This window comes from Aspergillus nidulans, chromosome III (assembly GCF_000011425.1).
Source record: "Aspergillus nidulans FGSC A4 chromosome III".
Taxonomy (NCBI): Eukaryota; Fungi; Ascomycota; class Eurotiomycetes; order Eurotiales; family Aspergillaceae; genus Aspergillus; species Aspergillus nidulans.
In genome coordinates this window covers 334313-352220 of record NC_066259.1, presented here as the reverse complement: position 1 = coordinate 352220, position 17908 = coordinate 334313, and the positions used below count along the sequence as shown (strand labels likewise).

The following is a 17908-nucleotide window of genomic DNA, read 5'->3' as shown; positions in this document are numbered from 1 at the left end:
GGCACGACCATAGAGAAGGGAGGCCTATTCGCAACGCCTTCTACGATGACTGCTCTTACCCCTTTCAGTGGTATGCAGCAATGATTTCATGCCCAAACTCACTGCATAGCCTCTGGGGTTTGCGCCAACAGTGTTTGGACTACTCAGCTGTTGAACGAATACGAGAGCCAAACAGGGGCCGATGCGCAGTCTGACTGTATTGCGCTCTGTACAAAGTTAAGAATTGCATATGTCGCACTCAGTCTGAATACGGATGCGAGGGGGGCGATGAGATAACGCTTAAATAATATCTTTGCATTGTCCCTTTAATCAATCCTGAAACCCTAGCGAATAGCGCCGCCGACTGACACGAATACAGGTCGAGTCGGAAACCCGCATCTTCGCAGTGCAAGATCAGATGCTCGCATGCTCTGGCAACGGGGATCAGACCAGAGTCATGCCTGGTCGATAGTAATACTTCTCGCATGGCAGATGACTTTGACCAGGTTCAAATGCATCAAGATCTTGATCCGCGGTTTACCGCGTTCCATCGTGGGTATCATGCCGTAATTATGTCACATAGCGGTAATTAACACCGTACTGACGACTGCCCCGGCGTATTATCACACTTCCCTCTTTTGGTGGTCTCGTGCGCCCAATTAATCATCCAAAGCCCTGTAGCCTCTCAACAGCATATTTCCCATTCTAGTGCTGACTGCTCACTGTCACGAAATCGCCCAATAATAATAACTCCCAGTAAAGAATGGAGTTGGCCAGTTGACAACCTGAGCATCTCGGAGTTTTTTTCACGGGAGCTTGGGCCTTGTGGATGTCCGATTTCCGAGCTGAGGCCGAGGCCGCCTTCAACAGCTGAGCTGATGTCAGGCCATCCTGATATTGTTGAATGCGCTTCCGCGGTTACCGGTCGTATCCTGATGGCGACAATTTTCGACTCGGTAGCGCCGGCTTGAATGGTAGAATGCAGCCGCTCGAAAAAAAGATGGCTGGGAATCGTTCTTTGTTAGATACTCAACGTCTCACCATATCGATAGCTCTAGTCGAGTATCCAGGAGCTGGTAGGAGCTGGGTGGTGAACTAGACTGCAAGTTAAATGAAGACAGTCAGGGGACTGGGTCTTGGCGGTAGGGACCCATTTGGTTGGCCAGCGCCAGCAGATCTGTGGCTTCCGGTTGGCTACTTGTAACCAACTGATGGTCAGATGGATCTGCCGTCTGTTTTGATTTGAATTTTCCCTGCTCATTCTGATTCTGTGAGAGGCTGCATTCATTATCACATCTCATACCCGGCGCCTGCGACTTCGGTCACCTCTGCGGTCTGGCGGTTAGCGGGGTGCGTCTGAGACTCGTCAGTCAGCATTCGAGTATGCGAACTCTGACTTTGCTCACCTAAGAGTTTGCACGAGATGCCGAAATCCTCCTCGAGTAGAGTTTGCAAGGCTTGAACCTTGGTCCTTGAAGCCCGAAAGTGGCTCAGTAGTGGGATCGATAGTCTGGTTGTTGAAGATTTTCTCCTCCACCTTACCTATGGCCGCTGGCCTTCTCCACCTTTCAGGCTTTCAGGCACCCTCGGCTCGGATTCTGTATCGTCCGGTACCGAAGCTAGTCCTAGCTAGTCAAAGCTAGTCCAAGCTAGTCTCGTCAAGGTTTGGCGCAGCGCGGTTCCGTGTAAAGTACAAATTTGAAATACGAATACGCAGTACTCGCAGCCGGCACTTCCGCTCAGCCCAGGCTCAGAGGCTAAGGGTGTTGGCGCTTCCTCATCATCTTCTTCTCGTCGACCTTTTCCTCTTTCTCTCCCTATCGGTGCTTCTCTCCAACCTCATTCTCAGTCGTTCGCCCATCAGGTTTATACTCCGGCTCCGTGGCCATCTGCCTCCCTCACGACCTCCTCGTTCCAGGTTTTCCTCTCGACTGCTGCGCCCTTGCACTTCGCCTTGCATCAGTGAAACCCCCTGCAACGTGACGGCTCAAAGACATCCTCGTTTGGCCGCTGGAGACCGGAGCGTGCGCTTCGTTTCGTCTTCTTCGAACCGATCTCAATTTCCCCGCTCGGGTTGACGCCGTCAGCACCCTGCTCGTTGCCTAACGGCTTGTTATTCAAGACCCCTTTTCTGCCGCTTCCGCGACCGATTTATTCGTCGCCTTCCAACTCTTGTACAATCGGGGGGAAAGAAAGCAGACGGAGTTCGATCTGGAGGAATTATAGCTGAGTCTTGCCCGCAAGACTCGCCGCAACCATGAATCAAACACTTCCCACGTGGAAGGACCGCACGCAGAACCAGTTTGGAAAGCTTCAGATCCAGGTTCCATGGCGGTCCATCCAACTGCTCGTCCCGCATCGCATGCGGCGGAAGTTAAGGTCCAAATTGCGCAGTAGAGCGTCTCCTACCTCGTCAATAGCCTCTTTACAGACGTCGTTATCGCCTGCAGACACACTACGATCGCTCCAAAGCCACCGATGGACGGTTTACGACTTCCAATATCTGCTTCTGTTGATCGTGGGCATCTTCTCTTTGACCGTTATCGAGTCGCCCGGGCCTTTGGGCAAAACGGCCATTTTCTCCATGCTCCTATTCTCTCTCCTGATCCCTATGACCCGCCAGTTCTTCCTCCCGTTTCTGCCGATTGCCGGATGGCTTCTGTTTTTCTACGCCTGCCAGTGAGTTAAAAACAACCCGCTACCAGACCCCGTGCAGCAGTTACTCACATATGCAGGTTCATCCCAAGCGATTGGCGCCCTGCGATTTGGGTTCGTGTCTTGCCTGCACTGGAGAATATTCTCTACGGCGCAAACATCAGCAACATCCTATCCGCTCACCAGAACGTTGTGCTTGACGTGCTGGCGTGGCTACCCTACGGTATCTGCCACTATGGCGCTCCGTTTGTGTGCTCGTTGATCATGTTCATCTTCGGTCCGCCCGGCACTGTTCCCCTTTTCGCGCGCACTTTCGGCTATATCAGTATGACTGCGGTTACTATTCAGCTGTTTTTCCCTTGCTCTCCACCTTGGTATGAGAATCGCTATGGTCTAGCTCCGGCAGACTACTCCATCCAAGGTGATCCCGCAGGGCTTGCCCGCATTGACAAGCTTTTCGGCATCGACCTTTACACGTCTGGTTTCCATCAGTCGCCTGTTGTGTTCGGCGCTTTTCCGTCGCTGCATGCTGCCGACTCAACCCTGGCCGCACTTTTCATGAGTCATGTTTTCCCCCGCATGAAGCCCGTCTTCGTGACCTATACTCTATGGATGTGGTGGGCAACAATGTACCTCTCACATCACTATGCGGTCGATTTGGTTGCGGGTGGTCTCCTGGCCGCCATTGCTTTCTACTTCGCCAAGACCCGATTCCTTCCCCGTGTCCAGCTCGACAAGACCTTCCGTTGGGACTACGACTATGTGGAATTCGGCGAGTCTGCCCTGGAGTATGGGTATGGTGCAGCTGGCTATGATGGAGACTTCAATCTCGACAGCGATGAATGGACTGTTGGTTCTTCATCCTCCGTCTCCTCAGGCTCCTTGAGTCCCGTTGACGATCATTACTCATGGGAAACCGAGGCACTGACCTCCCCACATACTGATATTGAGTCCGGCAGGCATACTTTCAGCCCTTGAGTAGCCACAAACCAAACTCGATACCTGCATATAGCGATCTCGCTCCTCCTCCACTGCATCTATTTACGAGACGGCGTTAGAACATTTCACGACATTCTGGCTTTATTGCATCGAGCACATTTCGACACATATATCTTTAATACCCTTTCTTCGGTGTCCCAGATCATCGGTTCGACCTTAATGTACCTCGGTCCGAATCCGCCTGGGATACTGTTTCTCTTTCCGCCGCACTTCACTGTACATTGCTTGACATTGCGAAACCGGGTTGGGCTCGAACGTGGGATGGGTTATCGCTCATCGCTACACGCCGTTGCTCCATCATAATGTTAATGGACACAATGGGGCTACGCATCCTGGTGTTTAGTCCTGGAAGACCATCCGATAACCCCCGTCGGTAACACTCGCTTGTCTCGTGTCCACCCAGACACTACTTCAATTCTCACTTCTATCGTCCGCTATTACCTTGACCTGGTCGAACCCATCCTTATTATTCGTTTCGACTATGCTATATATTTATTTTTACCATTCGTGTCGATCGCTCATACTCTTGGCGCTTGGGACTGGAAGCATTTATATTGGAAAAAATCACGGAATGGGGCGCCTTTTCTTCTTGCACTTCACTCGCTGTGCATAGACGGTTTTACATTTCTGCTTTGCAATGCATCACGAACTCTGCATTAGCATATAGAAAGAGGGGAAGGATGGACCTTCTTCTTGATTGCTCGCATGGTTTATCCATTCGCTCAAAGTGGATTACGTCCACATATTACCCGGGGGCTATACACATGGCTACTGTGTTGCTTTCTGACATTCGCCGGACGTGCAAGGTTGGGAGGAGAGTCTGACGCTGACGGGGCTTGTTGAAGGATGTTCACGCGTCCCGATTTGACCCGGCTTCGACTAACCTCAGATTCTCGACTTGTTGGACGGTGACTTGACTTGCTTGCTATGGTCTGACGCTCTCACACCTACCTATCACATCCTCCTCACCTCACAAATTCCGCTCATGGACACTATCCTCTTCTTTTCGTTTCCCTTGGATAGTGTGTGTGTGTGTGTGGTTGGGGCAAATTATCCATAGCAGCAGTATTATTAGTTATAATCCGGTAGTGTTATGATTTATGAAGGCAACTTGTATACTATTGCCACTTTGTCCATATCTCTTGCTTGTAATAGAACTGACATCGCGACGCTTCGGCCACGATGCATATAAAAACTCTAGTCAACACGATATTAACAAGCGAAACCATTACGCTGTAAACTATTCAGGATCGCCGCGGGCCCATCTGGGACTTGACTGTACTAAATATGTCCTAAAGCAAGCAGACTAAATATTTAACGTGGGATATTATTCATATACGCATATGTATACATAGTCATAACAAGCCAAGGGGTGGGTAGGGGTGGGTAATTATTATTTTTTTTCGTCGATACAAGTATCCATCCTTAAATGTCCGTGGTCTACTCTTCATAAATCTTAACCCGCTCCGCATACTCCTTTATCCTCGAGACAAAAGTGTCTTCAATTTCATCGCCACGGCCACCAGCAACGCGGAGGATAAGGTCGTTGAGAGAGGCGCGGCCGAGAATGTCGACATGGTCGCCTTCATATTGTTAGCATGCGACGTCAGACTGGAACCAGGAAGGGAAAGGAGAGAGGTACCTGTATTTGGACCACCTCGAGGCGAAAACCGATCCGGTTCATGCGGCATTTCGTAAACTTTGATCTTGATTCCGGATGGGTTATACCGCTTGATGTGCCAACCTTTGGCGCACATATAGCCCGTGCTCAGGAGGTTGACGGTGCCGTCGCCCTCACCAAGGACGACGCCGTGATCCGTTCCATCAGCCGTTGTGACGGTTGTATCGATGCTAACATTAAGATTAACGAGGGGGTCCCGTTCCTCCTGATAGAAGTAGCTTCGCTCGGTCGGTTTGCCGACGCCGTAGAAGCAATAGAGTTTCATGTCTGGTGCAAGTGGCAGGCGAGCCTCGAGAGGGTTCAGCCAGGTGCGTGGGTCATTCTCGTTGGCCTCAACTTCGGCGGTTGTGTGTGCGACGCCGTGCGAGTAGCTTCCTAAAACTTGGTCGCGGTACCACGGCTCGCTCTGGTCGAGGAGGTAGTCGAGGCTTTCGGGAACGGTGAGGTTTTTCTGCGTGAAGGTGGAGTTTGTTTCGCGGAAGTTAAGGATGTTGCCATAGGTAATCTTCTGGCCTGGTTGGTCGTCCGGAGCCCAGGTGGAATTGCCCCAGACTGCTTCGCCGCCCTTGGGGAGCATGCTGGAGATGCCGGGCATTGCGCGGAAAATCTCGGCGCGTTCTTCGCGGGAGAGGAACTTCTCCAGCCCGTAGACGGCGAACGAGTTGAGCAGCGCTGTATCTCGTGTCTCGCCGGACAGCACGGCTGTGAGGCCTTTGGCGGCGCCTAGCATGCACCCGCTGATGTTGATCCAGTTGGCGATGTGTCGATTAACCCAGTCGGAGCCGCCCTTGCCGTGTGCTGGGTTCTCTACCCATTTAAAGAAGAAGAGGACCACTTGTGACCCCATACTGTGCGAGGCAAGCGTCACCTTCTCACCACGCACCTGCACCGCGGTCTCGATGTACGACTTCAGCCGGCTAAAGTAGTGGTCCCGGGCCTCCAGGTTCAAATAAGATAATCGCCAGTCATAAGCCGCTGTGTAGGCGTTTGTCGGGTCATAACCAATACTCGCAAGGTTCTCTAGGATCTTATTCCAGATCCAGTACCCTGTGATGAAAAAGTCCGTGGCATCGAACCCCTGGGCCGCACGCAGCTTAATCCCCGGCGGGTCCAGCCCAGTCTCTTTATCCAGCATGATATGATTCTTCCACTCCGTCTTGTCCAGCACTAGTGCCCGCATCATACTCCAACTGCCCCAGAGTCTGCGCCGAAAGTACATCAGTGACGTAGGACTAGTTCCCCAGCTCTCGAGTCCCGTCGATATAACACCAGGGATCATGATAATCGGGTGTTTCGCTTCAACCCCCTGAGACCGAAGATGTAGGCCGACAGAGAAAGCATCATAACTGACAGTATCGCGTTCATGTTGCTGCAGTCAACCACTATTAGCACCACTCCATCAGATCTCAAGACAGTAACATACCGAAAACTCCCGCGCATCCCGCATTATACTTTGAGGAATGACATCCATTAACGAGTCTATATTCAGATCCATTAAAGAGTCCAGGCTAATGACGTCCTGCTGCTGAGCGAAGAAAACCGCGCAGAAGATCCCGAAGACTCCGCCCAGCAGGAAGATGAGTCCATTGCGCCGCTTGCTCTTGGGTTTCGTGATAAATGATTGCTTCCTCTCATTCTTAGGCTTCGCCACTGCCGGTGGGAGCTGTTTTTCTGGTGACGAGTCCGCGGGAGCTGGCGCCTGGACATCGTCGCTGTTGTCTTTGGCCTGGCGACGACGAATCATAGATGGAGACGGGCAGCGATCGCCAGCGGATCGGCTGCGGTAGGGTATGGGAACGCGGTAAATGAGAAAAGGAGAGAGGTAAAAGGCGAAGCGATATCACGAAGAAGTAATTGTACACCGTAGAATAGAGAATAATAGAGAAGATGGGAGTTTGTGGGTAATAGATCGATGGAATCAAGGCCATCGACCCGATAAGCTCGCAATCACATGCGCCGTACTTTTTGACGTTCAGACTCCGACTTCACTCCGCAACCATCATACAATAATACCAAATACACGCCCTTCATCCCCCACTACCTCCCTCTACATAAAAAAATGGCCTCAACGACACACCGACCGTTCGATGATCCTTCCTCAATTCGCTACATCCGCTACAACCCTGCTCACGAAGATGCCTACGTCGCCGCCATGCGCCAACTAATTTCCAAAGATCTCTCGGAGCCTTATAGCATCTACGTATACCGCTACTTCCTTTACCAATGGGGCGACCTCTGCTTCCTGGCAATGGACACAAACTCAACAACCGGCGAGGAACAAATGATTGGCGTCGTGGTCTCGAAGCTCGAGCCGCACAGACACGGACCGATGCGCGGTTATATCGCTATGTTGGCTGTGCAAGAAGAATATCGCGGGAAGGGGGTTGCGACCAAACTTGTGAGGATGGCAATTGACGCAATGGAGAAGCGTGGTGCGGACGAGGTGTGTATCGATTCTGCTTGTCTTGCTTATTTCTGGCTTAATTGCGGTTTATCCTGTTCAAAAATTCACGGATTGATTCTAATGACGGGTTCGATAGATCGCCCTCGAAACCGAGATCACGAATACGGCTGCAATGAAGCTTTATGAACGGCTTGGATTCCTGCGCAGTAAGCGTCTGCATCGGTACTATCTGAACGGGAATTCGGCTTATCGGTTGGTGCTATACCTGAAGGAGGGCGTTGGGCTGATGAGAACGTCGTTCGATCCATATGCTCCTCCGCCAGACTACGCTCATGATCATCTTCCTCCTCCCCCTGCTCTGCCGGCGCCGTTGCTAAGTGAGAACGGGGCATGATGGTCAGGTGTACACTGCTACGACACTCATGATAATGACTGCATTAGATCGGGATAGAAGGCTGGATTCACGTCATCTCTTAAAGCGTTTTGATATTTGAACATGATGGCTGTGGCCAAAACATATTCAGAGTTTAGGTTTGGGGCGAGGCTACATCGCTAGTCAGACAGGGCCGGTCAGCTAGTTTAGTCTACTGATTGTGATCAGCGGCCCCCATCTGCACCCTAGCACTTTCGTCTTTCATTGCAAATTTCTGCCATTGCGTTTTGATTATTATAAATATGAAGATTACAACGAGTACCGTGCCGCTTATCTCGCGGCTTCCAGGTGCTTGCCGCAGGATTTTCTGGATACGTTCGAGCAGTGGCTGACTTATAACTGAGCCCGGTGTCTAAAAGATATCGTGGATTCGCGGCAGTGCCGGTCACAGCGAACACATAATTATCAGCAATTCGAACGTTTGGCTTCTGAAACCGATTGCCCTCATGTCTTATTTCCTCTGCACAGGAGAGGATGAAAGGAACGACCTCCAGTACCATACACCGCTCGAAACGCTTACTGTCCACCCCATCCATCATTTCTGAATGAGTTTCTTCGACGAGAACCCACGGCTACGCCAATGACGGCAATCTCCTTCTCGAGGCACAGGAACACGGACTCTGACCAGGGCGCACCGGTTGTATCTCTGTTGCGATGAGATTTTGTCTCTCCGTTTAGACCAGATTGCCATGCAACGGAATATGACTGTCCTCCCAAATTTCCTTGTATATGTCGTGTGATTGATTCTCCCGTCTAATCCGCAGCCGGGCTACTTTGCGGACTTGGTAACAGCTGTCCCTAAGTTGTTCGATCTTGCATCATTTCGCTGAGCGAGGTTTGGGTGTGATGGCCAGGAATGGATTGAGCATGTTTTATCCTTAACACTGAAGAAGGTACCTGATCCATCACAGGTTTCCATACCCGTAGTCATAAGCAAATAGTTTAGCTCTCAAAAGCAAACGTTGCTGATGGTCCGGTAGAAGGTGAGTTCCGCTGTCATAAAATAGCCGGGAGCTTATACTCGCCGGATTCCTCAGAGCAGATATTATATGACTCCTCCAGCTGGTGCAATTGGATTGAGTCACGACAGAGACGGTAAAATTGCATCCATTAGGCTGCGGCTAGCGCAGCATCTAAGGGCATCATGATGTTGCGGTTCACTTACTCCGCCTCTCGCTTGAGCTGAACTTTGATTCTTGTCATCGGGAGGGCAAGGTTTGATAACCAGGTGCTACAGTACGCAGCGCGACAGCGGTCTTCAAAGGTGAATGGTCCTCTCATTGACCTCGTAGAACCCATTGATCCGATTAGTTGCTCGGCATAGCATACAGACTCAAAAAAAAAAAAAAAAAAAAAAAAAAAGTTTATGATACAATGTCTATAGCACTTGGTATATACAGTATATAGGTACAGCGGCCGGGTGGCTTAGTCTAAGTAGGGCGTAAATGAATATACATGGGATATAGTACAATAGGAGATTTATACGTTCCGATCCGACAAGGCCCAGCCATATAAGGATATCAGGCCATAAAGCCTTTCCACGGGTGGGAAGAAGTCTCGGAGATAGACACAGTTCTACCTCTTATGTCTCTTGCGCTTCCTCAAATCCAACTCAATAGGGATGTCGAGGGCGTTTTGTAAGAACCAATTCGCGGGACGGGGAACACTGCCCCATTCCTTATCTAGAGCGAGAGCAGCCTCCAACATGTGTGTCACCGAGTATTTCGGCCGGTACCACGCGCCAATCTGATAGTCGTGCCTAACGATTGCTTTGGCTGCTGTGCGCTGCCTCGCACGTTCCTTCCCTTCGACCGTGCCAGAATTTACAAAGGCCGAGAGGGGACTGTCGTGAAATTCTGGTGGGATGACACGAAGGAGGTCATCCTTGAGCGGGTACTTGGGGAGATGTAGACAGACTCCAGCGATGACTTTGCCAGCGGTCGTCCACCATCGTTGGTCCCATTCCGAGAAACGGTTTGATGCTTTATTTTGCGTTAGAAGGAAGTTCAAGGTGCTCCTCATGGGTTTCGTTGTGGACTCATTCATGCAGGCGTATCTCCAAAGCACGCGGCAGATGTTGAAGTGTTTATTCTGAAAGGCATTGACGAAGAGCTGTTCGTAGGTCTCTTTATCAAGTTCGGCATGTGGGCTGTCGAGACATTGGAGCACGTAGTGCACGGCGCTGAAGGTGTCCTGGGGGAAGAGATGAATAACCTCGTATGCTACAGCGCTTGGCAGCTGCAGCTGATTCTCCTTGCATACTTTCAGTAACTCCTGCATGGCGTGTACATTCCTTAGTTGGACTGTGACGGTGAACATTTGCTTAATTAATGACGGTGGGAACCAGTTCGATCCAGCGACCATGATAGTCTTGTAAAAGAATTCTCTCACGGTTCTGCCGTCTCTGAGGTGCGCCTTGAAGAGATCCTTGACCATGACCTGCAGCAATGTTCGGACAATAGATCGGTCCTGCAAATAGCCCTTTCGCTCTAATACCCTGACCAAATGTGCTTTGTTCAGAGGCGAAACAAGACTGTCGAGGAAGGCCAGCCAAGTACGGGCATCAGGAGCAATGCGTAACCGACGCATGACAACCACAACAGTACGGAAAGAAACGATATTTTGATTTCGGGCCACAGACTTCAGAATAATATTGAACGTCTCGGTAGTGGCAACATGCCCTGCACGGTTGAGGATTCCCCGGACAAAATCCCGATAATGTTGCTTGAGCAGATATGTGACTGCTGTATTTAATGCCAAAGTAGATATTAAGTGTTCCTTGTCGGCATGAGAAAACAAATCCCGTAACGCCATAGCGACACGCTGTCGATGAGGCGTATGATGTCCAGGTGATCGTTCAGATTTGGTGAGCTGTTCAACATGCTCCGCGAACTGCCTCACAGTTGTGAGACTGGGCCAACTGGCCACCAAAGTATCGAAATCCGCTCCCGGCCGCGAAACATAACCCCAAACACCCCGGACTGCATTCATCGATGTTACAGTTCTCCCATTCTCGCCTAGCGCAAGATGAGAGCGAAGAATGGGCAGTGGCGGCTTCTGAATGTCGACTAGGGGATCCCCACGCTCCTGTCTTTTTTTGACCACCATGATGCGTTGTATTGTCACCTCCACGGCCCGGGGTGAACCCGAGATGACAACCTTGCGGTCCTGACCAGAGCTCTCAGTAGTAGGCAATATATGCACCCGACAACCACCATGCAGCCGCATAAACCAGATATTCTCCGATTGCGAGAATTTCTCTAACACGCCAGCAAAGAAAGCAACTGTCTCATCAGGAATGAGAATCTCTTTGCTTTGCACGTCTGGATTATCAACGAGGCTGGCCGAGTAAAAGTTCGGCCTGGCAAAGCCTGACTTATCTGTAGCACGCTTTTCCGCAGACTCAAGAAGCCGCACTGTTTTATGATATAGCGACGAGCCATGTCTCCGTGGGTCTCTGGCGTTGCGCCGTATTTTGCGGCCCGGTCCTACACTGCGCCTCAAAGGTCGAACAAGAGCTCGGGATTTATGCATCCCATTTCGAGCCGCGATCCATGAAGGAGCAGGCAGTTTTCGCTCAGCATACTTCTCCCAGAAGTCTCGAATGAATTTCAATTTGGAATCCGCGTCGCTTTCCGAACCCGTACCTCCATCGACTTTCCGGTGTTCCTCCTCACTGCTAGATTTTGCAATATCCGCCGCGTCCGTTTGTGTCGTAGACATTGTTGCCTTCATTGAAGAAGGCGAGTCAGTCGCTCCATCTGAGTCAATTTTCGAAGAGAGAGACCTGGGTTCAGTGGAGAGCCATCTTTTTCTTGAAGACGCGCCGAAAGACTGATTCCGGTTCCGCGGGCTGTGAGGTGTAGGGCGAGACAGGGATCCTCGAGAGTCACAAAGAGAGCTACACCTGTCCGTGTTTATCAGTCTCCGCTGTTCTCGAGCTGCTGATGCGAACCAGCGCGGATAGAGGAAGAGGAGAGGTTCATCGGAATGAGGTCCACGGCCAGCCGCGCAGTCCGCTAGAACTGTAGAGAGACCGCATCTTTTTAGATGCGGACAGCCACGCGAGAACATATGATGGACAGCACAGGAAGAATTAAAGCATAGGAAGAGCAAGTAAGTAAAAGTATCGACGTTGAATGCTCGAGGGAAAAAGGCAACATTTTTTGCCGGGCCACGGGTGAAGCTTCTCGGGGAAGCCGGAGGCGGTGAACTTCCCATCCATCCAGCAGAGCATTACTATAACTATCGACCAGACACCTCTAATTGCACTTTCAGACCGTCATTTCATCTAATCAATGTAGTATAGGAAACTTTGGATCATGTCATCTCGTTTAACGAGTTTTGAACGCATATAGAACTACCCAACAAACCCACCCGACAAAAAGGGAAAAAGGGTATCAGCGACAGAAAACCACGCCTTGTCTTGGGATAACATATAAGCAACCTCAATAGATATGAAAATCATGCCCAATCTCTGCCTCCTTGGGGATTCCCTTAATACGACCCCCGTTGTCCATCGGCTTGAACGTAAACCTGCTTGAAACTCTCGATATAAGGCTATTCCTCCTATTTCCCGCTGTGAGATCCAGCAGCTCAGCGGCTGAAGTTGATGCATGTTTCTGGTTCTCAGTAGGCTCCAGCTCTTGCACTCGAAGCACCGTGGGCCCGATAAGATGGCGCTCAGCTGTGGAGATGGCACGGGAGAGGTATTCTTGTTTGCGCCGGAGATTTTGGATATTGCTTTCTAAATCTGGCTGTGTTTGGCCCGTTGTTTCGAGCTCTTTTTGTTGTTGATCTAGGGATTGCATTGTTTCGTTCAGATACGTGAGAAACTGCCAGCGAGAGGTTCTGTAGACGAATCGGGTCATTATCTCAGGGATCTAGGGAAGATGTTAGTGTAGTGGTACATATGGTGGGGAGGGCACTTACTTTTCCCTCTAGATAGTAGAGCTCTTCTACTCCTTCGTCAACAAACTTTCTCACAGCATTGAGCTTTTCCCGATCCACGATTGCGACTCTGATCGCGTACATTAATGTAGGGATGTCCCTAATCTCCTCCACGTACTCCTGCGTATCCGTAAAAAGCTTTCCTATGTTACCGGACGTACCCCTCGATGCCCTCTCCGAACTAGTACCTCTCTTCTGCTTCAACGCAGAATGTATAGTAAAGTAATCCTCATTAAGCGTATGCGCCATTTCTAAACCCGTCCGACTGCGCCGATTCCGCTCCGTTGAAGCCTTCTTAATACGTAACCTCACCCAGCGCCGCCGGCGGACAAATGAATGCCAGAACGGATGCGTGCCATGCCACGATGATGACCTCAAGAACGAAAACGCATATTGCCAGCCTTGCTCGTCGACGTCGCCGGACATATCTACATGCCATGTTTTCCAAGCCCATTCCCAGCTGGGGTCAGGGACCTGCGCATTTGTGATATCGACAAAACTCCGCTTCCCCGTGGCATTCACCCAAGGAGCCGGGTCCGTGTTAAGGAGGGACTGGCTGGAGTAGAGCGGGACGCCGAAGAAGAACCAACCGCGCTGATTTTCATAAAGTATGTCCAGTTCGCTACCTGGTTTTAGGCCACAGATTTTAGGGTGATTTTTTGATTGGTGAGTAGTTGACCTTTCAGCTCCTGATTCTGCTTCGTTACCAGTGCCGAAATCGTACTGCTGTATTTGTTCCGTCGCAATACGCTGCGGGTTTTTACTCTCGTCGTTGCCATCGTTTACATGACTCTTGTTCTCCGGAATTGCGCTTGTATTGGTGAGGGTATTTGTATCGGTTCTTGCACGCAATAATTCACCGTCGTCCGATGACGACGACGGCTGTACCGACCCAGGCTCAGCAATGTCATTGCTTCCACTAGCGACAACACCCAGCCGCTCAGGCTGCCATTTCGCGTAACGGCGCTTCGCCCGCTCCGCACGGATCGATGGTCGACTCCATAACCTAGACACTGAACTGGTGGTGGTTGTTATCTCGGAGAAGGATGCGTCGTCTGGGGCTGGCCGCTCGGCAGGAGCTGTATTGTCGATGAGCTTGATGTTGGAGGCCATTGCATAGCGCGCTAGGGTGCTTATATGAGATTTCGGAAGCCCATATTCATAGCCTGGTTAATCCTTGATGGATTTTAGGACAAATAGGTAGGTAGCGGCGGCTTCTCTCTAGTTAGGATGAAACATGCAAATATCATGTCTGAACGTTTCAAAGCAGAAGCCCGATCGATCGAGAATGACGTCGGTTGTGGGGCTGATCTGCTGCTGTTTGGTGCCTGAGAAATGCTTCCCCTTTCTAGTTTGTAGCCTGATGGTTCAGGCAGTAATATATTTAGGCTACAAGGCACTTAACATCCGCTAATGGCCCATCCTGAGTCCGACGCGTCCGTCTTATATCATGCCCGTTATCTACAATACACGCGGAAGTTCATATCTTCGCCAGTTCAGAACCACACCCTCGCTGGAAAACAGACAATGGACTCCTCGCATTACCGGAAAATCGAACTTCAATCTGCCGCAGACTTTACCTACCTTCACAGCAACACCGTTGCTCTCTCCCGCCAAAAACTAGACCTGCACCTACCCCCCTCCGCAGCCCCAAACAATGAGCCCGATCCTATGCGCGAGCGCGTGCGCGAACTTGTGGACGATGTATCTGCATATTTCTTAATTCACCTTTATATATTTGATATGCAATTGTGCTAACAATTCGTTTTCTTATTCGATCTAGTTCATAACGCGCACATTCACATCCGCATCCGCCTCCGTCTCGATCAACGGGCTGGACTCGTCATCACCGGAGTTTCCTTTCCCAGCAGCATTTACTGCGCCAACAGAGCTGGAAACGGTGGAGTACGAGCCATTTGACGGGAAGTTAGCGGCGCGGGTTGCGTCGTTGTATGCGCAGCTTGAGTCGTTAACTACAACGGTCGCGCAGTTGAGGAGGGATGCGCCGCGACGGGCGGCGAGGGAATACGCGAAAGAGCTGGGGAGGATTATTGAGGAGGAGGATAAGGAATTCAACAATGAGGAAGACGATGCGGATGTTGGAATGAACGATGCAGACGCGGATAGAAATCAAGACCAACTGCAAACGCAACCGGAAGAAGACGTTGCTAATATTAATGAAGGGGAGAGGAGACGGCGGGGGAAAGTCTCCAGGAAGGAGTGGAATCTTGATATTCCCCTTGGAACAGAACAGGAAGCGGAGCGGTGGCGGAATGGGGAGATGGCAGAGGTTTACGAGGATACATTGCGGACACTCCTTCGGCTGCAGGGCGAGCCTGTACCGGGGAATGACGATGCTATGTCCAGGTCTGATGGTGTGGATGGTAATGCGCTGGCATCTACAGTAGGCAAAGCTGAGCGAGCCGGGCGGGCGGTTGAGTTTGTGGAAAAGATCTGACATAGCTCTCTGGTCCTTTTCTCTTCTCTTTTTTGGGAGTTTCTGCGTTGCTCGAATACCTCTAGCTGGGTTCTGGACTGGCGTTAATCAAGGGTGATACCAATTTCAAATGATGAATGTTTTACTCGTCTGCGATGATGAGTGCAGGCGTATTTCAACGGATTATAAGCAAAATAGCTGATTGCAAGTGCTCGGCAGACCACCTGCGCATCAGCTAGTTATTAATTAGCTTTTCTGAGTAAATTCAATTCTGTCCAACCTCAACCACTAGCCCCTTACCCTAACCTTCAGCTCCAATCTATAGTCTTGCGCCGCTCAAATAACTACATACTCAGAATCTAATATTTTTTTTTTGGAAATGGACAGACAACGGAGAGGGAGGAAAGGAAAATAAAGAAAAGAAAAGAAAGGCAACCAGGCGCGATGCACGATAATGAGACGCGTGTGCAAATGCAACTCAGACTCACTCTGACGCAGGCGAGTCCGGTAAGTGTGACAGGGATAATATAAACGCAGCCTATTCAAGAGTTTAGGCAGCAAATCTATTGTCAATAGAAGAGAGGGGGAAAAAAGAAGAGGAGATAGAGAAAAGAGCCTGAGCTGTTACCATATTGATCCAAGATACCAGGAAAACACGGACAGGTTAGATAGTTTGGGACGGAGTAAGAAACATAGGTGAGACAAAGCCCCTAGTAATGACTCTATGCCGCGGGTTGAGGGGCCTCCGGCGCCTCTGTCGGCTTTTCTGCGACAGGGTTCTCAGCCGGGACATCGCCCTTGTTTCCCTTGGGGTTTGCCCACTTCGGTTCTCTAGCCCATTCGGGTTCCCGCCACGGGCCCATATCACTGTACTCGCATCCTCCCTCACACTGACAGGTGCCACCGTACTGCTGGGGGAGATTCTCTTTGGGAACTTGCTTCAGCAGCTCGGATTGGTATCCGGAGCCAAGGACATGAATCTTGTTAACAGTGACAGGGTCCAGGAAGCTCTTTACTACGCTGAAAACGGTGCTGAAACCCCACGGGGCATTGATCAAATACAGCTTTCCAAGTCGCTCGGGATAGTAGTTTTGAGAGACGGCGGAAGTCATTTTGAGATAGCCGTACACGGACGGGGCGCTTGTAATACCAACGCCCTTCAAGTCAATGATACTGCAGCATGTTTCGAGCAGTTTGCCAGCTTTTCGTGAGCATGCGGGCAGACGGGGATCCGCAAGTTTCTCATACTCGGTAACAAGGTTTTTGAGCATGCGTTCGTCGGTAGTGATCTTCTGCAATTCGGCGATGTTGATATTGCCCAGTTTCTCAATATAGACAGGTCGTCCATCCTGATCATCCATGATATTAGCTAGTGCTCCCCTTACGATGGCCGAGAAGGGGACAGCATCTAAACTCACTTTGTCCGTTTTGTGGTAGTACTGAGGGTAATACTTGAAGACTTCCGGCTTTTCAGTGTACTCGAAGGTACGTGCAAGGTCATCCGTGCCAAATTCCTTCCTCCACTTTTCGCTTGCAATAAACCTAAGGGTAGAAAAGGGGGTTAGCCGAGGATTACAGGTAAGAAAGTGACACGAACGGGCACGGGGAGCATACATGGCTTTAGCTGCGGCAACATCAAACTTTCGAGCTCTTAAGAAGCGAAGCAAAGTGAGAGTGTCCAGTCTCTCCGTGTAGCCCTCCTGCTCAAGTTCGCTCCGGAGCTGCTCTACTTTGGCATCCTGCTCTGGAGTGGTGTGGCCAGGGTGGCCCGGTTGAGCCTCGGGGGCGGTGGTTGGAAAATCATAGTCATCGTACTTAGACGACTGCTTCTCAGCAGGAGCTGCCATTGTGATAAGAAGCGGGCGTTGTTGTGACGGCTGCAGGTAAGGGCTTTGAGGTCCGGTAGTTCCCCGTGGTAGGTTAAGTTGGGGCAGAGATGGAGAGAGTGGAGATGGGCAATAATAAGAGATAGTCTTCCAGCAGCTCTAAGAATGTAGCCACAGGAGAAAATCCAATTCTTTATGAAGCCAGAACACTAGGGCCAGGAGGCAGAGGATATTTGAAAAGGCAGTGCAAGAAAGGAAACGAGAACGAAGAGGGAGGATAAACGGTCAAGAATGAGTTGGGCTAGTCAGCTTCAGGGAGGGGCTCAAGGCGGTCAGCCACAATAATTAATATACTCGTGGCCATCCACGTTGATCAGGCGTTCTCAGGAGTAGCAGAGTGGAGAGAATGATTTCTATGCAAGTGCACGTCAAAATACTGGCTATATACTCATCAGGAATGTCTTCATGCTAATGCTGCCTCCCTCACGTCATCCTCCAACCTCAGGCCGAAATCAGCCACCGTGGCGTCGATGCGTCAAGAGTG

At 50.6% G+C, this 17908-nt stretch overlaps 7 protein-coding genes across 7 annotated transcripts, besides 1 other annotated feature; 3 read left to right on the top strand and 4 right to left on the bottom strand.

Moving 5' to 3' along the window:
* Window positions 1-17908: part of a sequence feature (contig 1.84 954..621812(-1)) that runs on past both edges of the window.
* Window positions 1817-3954, top strand: ANIA_04991 (inositol phosphorylceramide synthase aurA). Its single transcript, XM_050611560.1, has 2 exons — window positions 1817-2658; window positions 2715-3954. The coding sequence occupies exons 1-2, from the start codon at window positions 2237-2239 to the stop codon at window positions 3610-3612; spliced, it is 1320 nt and encodes a 439-aa protein (XP_050467577.1). The 5' UTR covers window positions 1817-2236; the 3' UTR covers window positions 3613-3954.
* Window positions 5074-7058, bottom strand: ANIA_04992 (phospholipid:diacylglycerol acyltransferase; the record flags this gene model as incomplete). The annotated part of the gene is made up of 3 exons (XM_657504.1): window positions 5074-5216; window positions 5276-6683; window positions 6738-7058. The coding sequence occupies 3 exons, from the start codon at window positions 7056-7058 to the stop codon at window positions 5074-5076; spliced, it is 1872 nt and encodes a 623-aa protein (XP_662596.1).
* ANIA_04993 (peptide alpha-N-acetyltransferase MAK3) lies at window positions 7374-8112 on the top strand (the record flags this gene model as incomplete). Its single annotated transcript, XM_657505.1, has 2 exons — window positions 7374-7757; window positions 7855-8112. The coding sequence occupies 2 exons, from the start codon at window positions 7374-7376 to the stop codon at window positions 8110-8112; spliced, it is 642 nt and encodes a 213-aa protein (XP_662597.1).
* Window positions 9727-11874, bottom strand: ANIA_04994 (uncharacterized protein; the record flags this gene model as incomplete). Its single annotated transcript, XM_657506.1, has 1 exon — window positions 9727-11874. The coding sequence occupies one exon, from the start codon at window positions 11872-11874 to the stop codon at window positions 9727-9729; it is 2148 nt and encodes a 715-aa protein (XP_662598.1).
* ANIA_04995 (uncharacterized protein) lies at window positions 12600-14214 on the bottom strand (the record flags this gene model as incomplete). The annotated part of the gene is made up of 2 exons (XM_657507.1): window positions 12600-13034; window positions 13084-14214. The coding sequence occupies 2 exons, from the start codon at window positions 14212-14214 to the stop codon at window positions 12600-12602; spliced, it is 1566 nt and encodes a 521-aa protein (XP_662599.1).
* ANIA_04996 (uncharacterized protein) lies at window positions 14629-15559 on the top strand (the record flags this gene model as incomplete). Its single annotated transcript, XM_657508.1, has 2 exons — window positions 14629-14805; window positions 14885-15559. 2 exons carry the CDS (start codon window positions 14629-14631, stop codon window positions 15557-15559), a joined length of 852 nt encoding a protein of 283 aa, XP_662600.1.
* Window positions 16261-17786, bottom strand: ANIA_04997 (SEC14 family lipid-binding protein; the record flags this gene model as incomplete). Its single annotated transcript, XM_657509.2, has 3 exons — window positions 17153-17786; window positions 16957-17080; window positions 16261-16887 (listed from the first exon to the last, which is right to left on the bottom strand). The coding sequence occupies exons 1-3, from the start codon at window positions 17383-17385 to the stop codon at window positions 16261-16263; spliced, it is 984 nt and encodes a 327-aa protein (XP_662601.1). The 5' UTR covers window positions 17386-17786.